General features: G+C 46.6%; 1 protein-coding gene across 1 annotated transcript; it reads left to right on the top strand.

Annotated features, from left to right (window-relative positions):
- The first annotated feature begins 1,237 nt into the window (after positions 1 to 1,237).
- Positions 1,238 to 6,422, top strand: LOC119303699 (probable cellulose synthase A catalytic subunit 2 [UDP-forming]). The gene is made up of 14 exons (XM_037580836.1): positions 1,238 to 1,367; positions 1,484 to 1,682; positions 1,809 to 2,047; positions 2,130 to 2,229; positions 2,356 to 2,542; positions 2,799 to 3,065; positions 3,142 to 3,487; positions 3,569 to 3,706; positions 3,796 to 3,921; positions 4,005 to 4,217; positions 4,364 to 4,607; positions 4,744 to 4,946; positions 5,212 to 5,562; positions 5,641 to 6,422. The coding sequence occupies exons 1-14, from the start codon at positions 1,344 to 1,346 to the stop codon at positions 6,223 to 6,225; spliced, it is 3,222 nt and encodes a 1,073-aa protein (XP_037436733.1). The 5' UTR covers positions 1,238 to 1,343; the 3' UTR covers positions 6,226 to 6,422.
- The last annotated feature ends 4,164 nt before the right edge of the window (positions 6,423 to 10,586 follow it).

Here is a 10,586-nt window from a genome sequence, read left to right as displayed (position 1 = left end):
GGCGCCGGCGCGACGCCACCCGCCGCCGAGGTCATCCGCGGCGGCATGAAGAGGCCGCGCGCGAGGCCGATGGTCGGAGGAGCTCCGGCGGAGGCGAGGCCAACGCCCCCCGCGTTAGGGTTTGCGGCGGCAGCGACGGCGGTGGACGGGTCGCATCTATAGGATGGGGTGAGCGGGGTGTCGACGCGTGCGTCCATGAGGTGCGGTTCGCCGACGCCGGCGCGTGCGGGGCGTAGGAGGCGGAGAGGAGAGAGTGCGGCGCGAGCGCTCGAGTGTGCCGCGCGCGGAAGCGGTCGCCCCAAATGCACCGCACGAGATAGCGAATCGGACAGTGCGCCCAACTCCTTACACCGCGCGCGCGGTTATTGCGCGCGCGCGGTTATTGCGCGCCCGCTGGAGACACCCGACGGGTTGTGCGCACGCTAAAATAGCCAAATTTACGACGCGGCGCTTGTTTAACGCGACTGTTGGAGATGCTCTTACAAAGGGAACTCTGCTCGAAATGGATCCACGCGCACGCTGCATAGGAGAGCCCAAATGTTCAAAACTGGCAAAGAAATATCGTGGATTGAGCATCGTAGAAATATTACGTAGTAAGTATGGATTTTCGAATTACAATGTACTCCATTTCTTCTCGAATAAAAGGTGCAATGATGCTTGAGCTCACGCTGGTCTCTCCGCTGCTCGACAGCTGAAGCGCAGCTAGTAGTAGCCAGGTTTCTCTTCCCTCGTGCGAGCGCGATCATCGCCAGCTGTCGTCCCGTCTCTACCCCTCGCGCGCGCACTGACACACGCCCACCCGGCCCCACGCCCGCACCCAAATTCTGAAATTCCGGTCACGCTTCCTGCCGTTCTTTACACAACGACCGCCGTCCGGTCCACGCCCACTGCTCCGCGGGCCCGCCCAGCCGATCATCCTCAATTCCTCGTCCATCTCCGCGCCGCAAAACCGCGAACCCGCCACCAAATCCGATGGCAATTAAGCGGCGCATTAGGGGAGCTCCCTAGAAATGGCTAAACCCCGCCGCGCAAGCGACAACGTACTAGTGCGCGGACGGACGGGCTCACGCGCTCCTCCTCCTCGCACACGCCATCGCCGTCGCCCTCCCGGTCCCCTCCCTCGCCCCGGCTCCAATCCGCGTGAGCTGGACTCCACCGGCGCCCCTGCCGCTACTACTGCAGCCGTCCTGCCGCCCCTGTGGCCCTGGTGCCGCGGCGCGATTTGGGGGGGGACCCGTCTGGGGCTGAGGGGGTCTCGGCCGGTCTGTTTGCTGATCAGGGGCCTCGGAGAGGGGCTGCGGGCCGCGGCTCGGATTGGGGGGTGAGCTAGCGGTGCGGGCGCCATGGCCGGCGGCGGCGACGCGGCGGTGAGTGGCGTTTTTTGGGGGGTTTGGTTGGGGTTTTCTGTGTGCGCGGATTTATTATCCGGCGACTGTTCTCACTCACCTCTCCCGTCTTTTTATTTTCTGGTGCGTGTGCGCAGAAATCGGGAACGGGGAGGCATGGCGGCGGGCAGGTGTGCCAGATCTGCGGCGACGGCGTGGGCGCGGCGGCGAACGGCGAGCTCTTCGCCGCCTGCGACGTCTGCGCCTTCCCCGTCTGCCGGCCCTGCTACGAGTACGAGCGCAAGGAGGGCACCCAGGCCTGCCCGCAGTGCAAGACCAAGTACAAGCGCCACAAGGGTACGCGTGCTGCTGCTCACTCACCCCCTCTCCACTGCGATTCCGATTAAAAAAATGCTAGTAGCATCCAAAGGCTGGAGCAGCTGAGAATTCAACCTGTGATTCTTCTTGTGTTGTGCTGTTTAGGTAGCCCACCAGCACGTGGGGATGAAAGCGAGGATGATGCTAGCGACTTCAACTACCCAGCCTCTGGAAACCAGGATCAGAAAAACAAGATTCCTGAGAAGATGCTCACCTGGCGCAGGAACTCGGGAGCTAGTGATGATATTGGCCTCACTAAGTTCGGCAGCGGTGAGATTGGGCTTCACAAGTATGACAGTGGAGAAATCCCTCATGGATACATCCCGCGCTTCTCTCATAGCCAGGTTGGAGTTGCAACCTGTTTTGATTGTGACAACAGTATTTGGGAATATGAAACTGACATTGGTTTCGTCTATGTCTGCACAGGTCTCAGGAGAAATTTCTGGAGCTTCCCCCGATCATATGATGTCCCCTGCTGGAAATGTTGGCAAGCGCGGACATCCATTTGCCTATGTGAACCATTCTCGTATGTATATATATGTACCATTCGCACATGTATATATATGTACCATTATGACTTGTGTGTACTTTGTTTTACTTGCATCCCACTGTGAATATGTAGAAGTTGTTTTATGCTTCTGAATATTTCCAGCAAATCCATCAAGGGAGTTCTCTGGCAGCCTTGGCAATGTTGCGTGGAAAGAGAGAGTTGATGGCTGGAAAATGAAAGACAAGGGTGCAATTCCCATGACTAATGGAACAAGCATTGCTCCTTCTGAAGGCCGTGGAAATGGTGATATCGATGCATGCACTGACTATGGCATGGAAGACCCCTTACTGTGAGTTATAATTTCTCTTGCACACCATTATTCATCTTCGTGTTGTTCGCTCTATCCGACTAATTTACATCTATGTGAGGTAAGCTTGGGTGGGTTTCTTTTATATTTGAATACCTTCTGGTATTAACCCTGCATTTGAACAGAGATTGCTAGATCATATTCTTAATGGGTATACATATCTTGCTGAAACTGTAAATACTAGTTTTTGTATATGACTTGCAGCAATAACTTTTGTCTTGGGCCATATGAATTGCAGGAATGATGAAACTCGCCAGCCTCTGTCTAGAAAAGTGCCAATTCCTTCATCCAGAATAAATCCCTACAGGATGGTCATTGTGCTACGATTGATTGTCCTCTGCATCTTCCTGCACTACCGTATCACAAACCCTGTCCGTAATGCATATCCACTTTGGCTGCTGTCCGTGATATGTGAGATTTGGTTTGCTTTTTCCTGGATTTTGGATCAGTTCCCCAAGTGGTCTCCAGTCAATCGTGAAACTTACCTTGATAGGCTGGCTTTAAGGTGATGTGCAAAATCTAGTGCTAATAGAAATGTTTATACTGACATAGTACTGACAGTATATCACTTGCACTATCAGGTATGACCGGGATGGTGAGTTGTCTCAGTTGGCTCCTGTTGACATTTTTGTCAGTACTGTGGATCCTATGAAGGAGCCTCCTCTTGTCACTGCAAATACTGTGCTTTCTATCCTTGCTGTGGACTACCCTGTTGACAAAGTATCTTGCTATGTATCTGATGATGGAGCTGCGATGCTTACCTTTGATGCACTTGCTGAGACTTCAGAGTTTGCTAGAAAATGGGTACCGTTTTGTAAAAAGTATAACATAGAACCCAGAGCACCAGAGTGGTACTTTGCTCAGAAAATTGATTTCTTGAAAGACAAAGTTCAGACTTCATTCGTTAAAGATCGTCGAGCCATGAAGGTAGATTTTGGTTTATTAGTGTATATTTGTTGGTTGTTCCAGTTTCTGTTTGAGGACATTAATTTCTATTAAACTCCACAGAGAGAATATGAAGAGTTCAAAGTTCGTGTTAATAGCCTTGTAGCCAAGGCCGAGAAAGTTCCTGAGGAAGGATGGATCATGCAAGATGGCACACCTTGGCCTGGGAACAATACCAGGGACCATCCTGGAATGCTTCAGGTCAGGTTACTTGATTAAGAGCTGGATCTGCCAGCAGGACTGGTTATTATGGTAACCATTTTCTAACTTAAGTTTCTGGTCATGTTCAGGTTTTCCTTGGTCATAGTGGAGGCCTTGATAGTGACGGCAATGAGCTTCCCCGTTTGGTTTATGTGTCTCGTGAGAAACGTGCTGGATTCCAGCACCACAAGAAAGCTGGTGCCATGAATGCACTTGTGAGTAGTTAAACACCGAAGTCGTAAGTTGCCTTATATACTTTGATTACCTGGGTGTAATGGAAGTGGAATGCTTTCTGCAGGTTCGTGTATCAGCTGTCCTTACTAATGGGCAGTACATGTTGAATCTTGATTGTGATCACTACATCAACAATAGCAGCGCTCTAAGAGAGGCTATGTGCTTTCTTATGGACCCTAATCTAGGGAGGAAAATCTGTTATGTCCAGTTTCCTCAGAGGTTCGATGGAATTGATACGAATGATAGATATGCAAACAGGAACACCGTATTTTTTGATGTAAGTTCTTGTGCTTATCACTTTCTTATCTCACTGGCACCAAGTAGTTTTAATGAACCACTGTTGTTAATATTGTTGCTGGATGAGCTTTTTCTTAAAATTTGTTTGGCAATGATCTGTAACTTACCTGTATCTGTTTGCTGCAGATTAACTTGAGGGGTCTCGATGGCATCCAAGGACCAGTTTATGTGGGGACTGGTTGTGTGTTCAACAGAACAGCTTTATATGGTTATGAACCCCCCATGAAGAACAAGGAGTCAGGTTTATTCTCTAAGCTTTGTGGGGGTAGGACCTCAAAATCGAAGAGCACAGGAAGTAAGAAGTCAGATAAGCATGCGGACGGTTCCGTGCCAGTGTTCAATCTTGAAGATATAGAGGAGGGTATCGAAGGTATCTTTGCTCTATAACAACCATTGCTCAATTTGTTTTGTCTGTAGTCGCTAGTCAGCGTAGCTTTTTTTTTTTGACTAGGGTAGGTAGGACAGGGCTACATATCTTTCTTACCTGAGTGCTATTCGTATAATAGGTTCTGGATTTGACGACGAGAAATCACTTCTTATGTCTCAAATGAGCCTGGAGAAGAGATTTGGCCAGTCCAGTGTTTTCGTAGCCTCCACTCTAATGGAGTACGGTGGTGTTCCCCAGTCTGCAACTCCAGAGTCTCTTCTGAAAGAAGCAATCCATGTCATCAGCTGTGGTTATGAGGACAGAAGTGACTGGGGAAGGGAGGTAATTAAGTTGTACACTCTATAATACCAGCATTTTTCTTATATCAACTGGTGTTCCAATTTTCTTTTTTGATGATCAAGTCAAGTTTCTTGTTCTGGTTTACAGAACTAAAGATTTCACATGTGAGCTCGTTAGAAGAAACTAAATCTAAATTCATGAATGTTCTTTGTGGTCGTATCTCTGAGATGATCTATTTATTGTTGGCTTCAAACCTGTTTTTTTTTTTTTTGCTTCGTATCTGTAATCTTCCTGTTGTGTTTTGCAGATTGGTTGGATCTATGGTTCTGTTACAGAAGATATTCTTACCGGGTTCAAGATGCATGCACGCGGCTGGCGGTCAATCTACTGCATGCCTAAGCGACCAGCTTTCAAGGGGTCTGCCCCCATCAACCTTTCAGATCGTCTGAACCAAGTGCTTCGGTGGGCGCTTGGTTCGGTGGAAATTCTTTTCAGTAGGCATTGTCCCATATGGTATGGCTATGGCGGACGGCTTAAATTCCTGGAGAGATTTGCTTACATCAACACCACTATCTACCCACTCACATCAATACCGCTCCTCATATACTGCATATTACCAGCTGTTTGTCTTCTCACGGGAAAGTTCATCATCCCACAGGTAAAACCCGGCTCAGTCTTTGCTCTTGCGTGTACAAAACTGTAAAAATATTTATACTCACTACATATTGAAATGCAGATTAGCAACATTGCCAGTATTTGGTTTATCTCTCTCTTTATTTCGATCTTCGCCACTGGTATCCTTGAGATGAGGTGGAGTGGTGTTGGCATCGACGAGTGGTGGAGGAATGAACAGTTCTGGGTCATCGGAGGCATTTCTGCACATCTATTTGCTGTCTTCCAAGGTCTCCTGAAGGTACTTGCGGGTATCGACACCAGCTTCACTGTCACTTCAAAAGCATCCGATGAAGATAATGATTTTGCCGAGCTCTACATGTTCAAGTGGACGACTCTTCTGATCCCACCAACAACTATCTTGATCATCAACCTTGTCGGAGTTGTGGCTGGTACCTCCTACGCGATCAACAGCGGCTATCAGTCATGGGGCCCACTTTTCGGGAAGCTCTTCTTTGCCTTCTGGGTGATTATCCACTTGTACCCATTCCTCAAGGGACTCATGGGACGGCAGAACCGCACGCCGACCATCGTTGTCGTCTGGGCCATACTTCTAGCATCCATCTTCTCCTTGCTGTGGGTTCGCATTGACCCGTTCACCACAAGAGTCACTGGGCCAGATATCCAAATGTGTGGCATCAACTGCTAGGAGCGTGCAAGATAATCGGAACAGAATTGCCACCCATTCTGTTGTATGATATTAGCGGGTGACACTAGTTTACCAGATGATCTTGGTTGTAGAAACTCGGTACTTAGTGTTAATATGCAGTATTAAATTAGCTCTGCTATCTACTCATTATATTATTATTAGTATATATATTATTGAAGCAGCAGAAAAAGAAGCAACCATGTTTGTTAATGTAGGCTAAGTTATCTTGCAGGATTGTATTTCTTGATTAGAAACAGAGAAGTTGACATGCTGTGTTGGACTACTAAAACAATATAAAAACATGAGGTTTGAGCAAATGTTTGGGTAAGGGATCCCCAAAATGGAGAAACAAAATTCATATTAGGAATTTTCAAATATAACATATCCTAAAATCTAAAGAGCAACATAGTGAAATTTCATGCAAGATCTTGCCTTCTGAAATCCATACGTAGGTCCTTCAGAGCATCTCTAGCAGACCCCGCACAATCCCGACCCGTATAAGTCTTTTACAGTTCGTGGAAAAGGGTATATGCACGCCGACGCGGGCGAGGATAGACTCAGACTCCGTATAATCAATCTGTAAAAAAATATATTCTTCGAATATACCGAACAGACCCAAAGCTAGCTCTTTTTTTTAGTCGTCCTCTTCCTCGTGTCAATCCGGCGGATAGACGGGCGAGAGAAAACGCAAGGCGAGCGCGGCACGAGTGAAGGCCAGGGCGGCCGGGGCGAGCGCGGCACGCACGGAGGCCAGGGCTACCGGAGCGGCGCAAGCGGCGGTTGGATCGAACGGCTGGCGTATCGAGCTAGCTAGCTAGCTCTTCGAATCGATTGAGCTGGCTAGCTCCGTTCGGGAGCCGCGGCTGGCTATCGGACGGCCGGCGGGCGAGCATGGTGGTCGGGGTGGATGGGCACGACGGTCTTGCGGCCGGGCGAGTTTCATGGTGTTGGCGGGGGAAAAGATTCCTCAACCGCTAACGTTGACCGGTATGCAGGTCCTGGTAAAGTTGCCCTCAAAACTGTATATCTATGAGGGTTTCATGTTCGTGTTTATAGGGGCCCTTAAAATTTTTTAAGGATCAGACGATTCTGCAGGGTCTATTCTGGCTCGTTTTTTCAACCGAAACTACAAAAAATGGTTATTTTGCGGGTTTGACCACTTATACGGGGTCTGCTAAAGATACTCTTATTCCGAGAAGACATCAAGGCTGAAGGACAAAGAATAGATTCAAATTGTTGCCCAAATGTGCAAGATGACACTCACATTCGTTATATGCTAGTACTCCTACAAGAGAAATTAAATACGAAATGATAGTAACATAGGATTGAAATGCCATGACTTGCTAAATCTCATATAAAATAAAACAACAAGAATTTCTTAAAATCCGTGGCCTCATGCGCAGAAAAATGGGGAACGTTATGATGAGTTTCTTTTTGGGATTAGAAATAGAGGGTGAGATAAATGGATAATGTGTATAACTGGAACTCCTAGATGAAATTTTAGACACCAGACTTGAGCTCACGTTTGGTTTCTTCCACTGAAATTCCTTCAATGTAATTAATCATATGATTCAAACAACAATTATATGGATTTTTTCTTTGTATTGCAATATTGTACTACTCACTCTCCATGAATCCTCTTATTCAAAAAGGGCCTAAAACACAGATGTTAGGTGTTTGCCATTATAAAAAAAAATCACATCAAAGGGAATCTTCACAATTTGGAGCCGACCTTGACGCTCTTATCAGTGGAGGGTACACAATGCAACCTATAGCTTTATTTGATCCACATCAAAGTAAAACTAGGTGAAGATACAATAAGTATCAACTGCATTTAAGCTTCATGGTAGCATTTTGGTTGTTTAATCTATCTTTGTTACAGTGATCTCTTTGTTGTTCACGTGTTCGTTTAGATCTCAAGGGAAGAAACTATGAAAAGATATTATGAGAATCATGTTTAAGTTTCATGCACATTTAGCTTGTTTAATCTAATTTCTTACTATGATCCTTGTTATTCGGACATATCTCAAAGGGAATGTATATGGAATGATCTATATTTTTTCCTTCATAATTTTTTCGCACATGTGCTTGGATTTATACCAGTGTTGGGCTCCCTAGTTAGCAGCGTGCTTAACTAGCGGTGCCCAGCTCATACGCCGCTGGCAAGTTGTTACTAGCGGCGCGGGCGTTGAACATTGCCAGTAACTGAACTACAACCGTGTGTGGACTGTTCACCGCTAATAAGATGTAGACCAGTGGCAAGTGTAGTGAACACCACTAACATGATGTAGGCCAGGGGCATGCATGGAAGCTTGAGCGCTACTAATTTTGGCAATGGCGCGCCTAGTAGCCAAGCACTGCTAGTACAAATTTATTTATTTATCAGCATTTTGTAATCAATGGTAAAAATATGATATGTTGCCATGCAAAACATTTTGTAGCCCAAGATGGTGCCATGGCAACATTTTCTAGGCAAAAGGGATCGTTATATATGCTGCCATGACACCATTTTGGGCTACCCAAAACTAATATGAAGTTTAAAACTTCATAATCTAAACAAACATTGTTCAACACACTTAACAACCATAGTTTGTGCATCATAGCAATTCCAAACATGGTACTTAATTCCAAACAAAATGCCACGTAACAATTCCAAACAAAAGTCCACTTAACAATGTACTTAAAAGACTCTCAAACACATACTCTTCAGCACCCTTAACGACAGTATGCAGGAAGGGGACTAGGCCTGCATGTCCATGGTGGAGCAGGGCGATGATCTTGTCTCCAACTTCTATTGTATAGATGTCAAAGAGATCTTTCCACCCATTGAAAATGAGGCGCCAGTCTTCTGATGAAGTCGAGTAGGTGGATGATATGTCGGTCTTGTCGTATACAATGACTCTCATGTTGCAACTACGTTGAGCCTGCATTTGCTCAGGCACCCCACGTCTTGGAAGTTTCTGTTGCAAGAGCACAATTAGTAAGAACATATAGGTATATGTATAGTACACACAATCTATTCAATTTACAAACAGTACATGAAAAATTATACATTAAATACAACTCTTACTAGGAGTGGCTTCTCAATATTGCTCTCGTTCAAGCTGTGCATGAATGGCACGGATGATTGATCATAAGGGGCAACATTGCACACCTCAACAAGTGTCTGAATGTTGTCCACAAAGCCTACGAGCTGGTCGATCTCTTGCTAAGAAAGAGTAGTACGTATGTGACATGTCTCCTATCTACAATCCTATGAGTTTCTTGGCACCCAGTGAAGTAATCTGTCAAAATTATATGTGTGCAAGATTAGTTATAGCAAGTAATATAAATGGTCATAAACACTTACGGGGGGAAGCACGTGACAATTAGGCAAAATATCAAGATCGGGTTGGCCAAGAATGTACACCTCGATCTTCATCCCGACCTCCAGCGTGTATGCTCTGGCAATAACAATTCCTTGCACTTGGTGATTATTATGTACTTGCAAGGTACCGCGAACACGCTACTCGTCGTTGGCATCTACATCATTGACCTGGTCATCACCGCGGCAGAGCCCGATGAGTGTCTACGGTTCAAGGGAGATATTCATCATCGCTTCAGCATGAGCAACCTCAGGCTGCTCGGTATTACCTCGAGCTAGAGGTGCACTACTAGGAGAAACCTTATACACAGAATCTGAGCAACAGCGCGGGACAGGAAGGGGCGCTACTGCTAATTAGCAGTAGTGCGGGTCACAAACAGACGCTACTGCTACCAACATAGCAGTAGCGCGGCTCGGTAGAACCACGCTGCTACTAAAATTGACCGACCGTTCCCGCCATGCTAGGTTTAGTAGTAGCGTGCACACGTTAACCGCGCTAATGCTAATGTAATAGTAGTAGCGTGCTTTTTTTGCAGGTCGCTACTGCTAATTTTGAACCTGGTCACATGGCGGGCCCCGCTTAGCAGTAGCGCGTCTGCCAGAAGCGCGCTACTGCTATCTTATTAGCAGCAGCGCATTTTGCGCCCAACGCTACTGCTAAACCGCAGCCATACCACCTTTTTCCTCCCCCCATCATCTCTTCCTTCACTTTCCCCTAGCTCCCACCTCCTCTCTCCCTCATTTTGCTTCTTCCTCACTACTTTTCCCCCCATTACTCTTCTTATTCTACCTATCTTTCTCTCTCTCTTTATTACTCCCAGCTAACTACACCACCTCCATTAATGCATCTCCTTTCTCTTTTTTCTTTCTCTTCCACTAGTTAAACTTGTCTCCTCCCAAACTAGCTAGCTAGGTAGATCTAGCATTTAGTGAAGTGACCTATGTACCTCCCTAACTAGATCTAGCCTTGTCAAGAAGAACTTTGTCCACTTTTGAT

The sequence above is a fragment of the Triticum dicoccoides genome, chromosome 5A, assembly GCF_002162155.2.
Source record: "Triticum dicoccoides isolate Atlit2015 ecotype Zavitan chromosome 5A, WEW_v2.0, whole genome shotgun sequence".
Classification (NCBI taxonomy): domain Eukaryota; kingdom Viridiplantae; phylum Streptophyta; class Magnoliopsida; order Poales; family Poaceae; genus Triticum; species Triticum dicoccoides.
The sequence above is the reverse complement of the archived record's forward strand: the minus strand, read 5'-3'. Positions and strand labels throughout refer to the sequence as shown.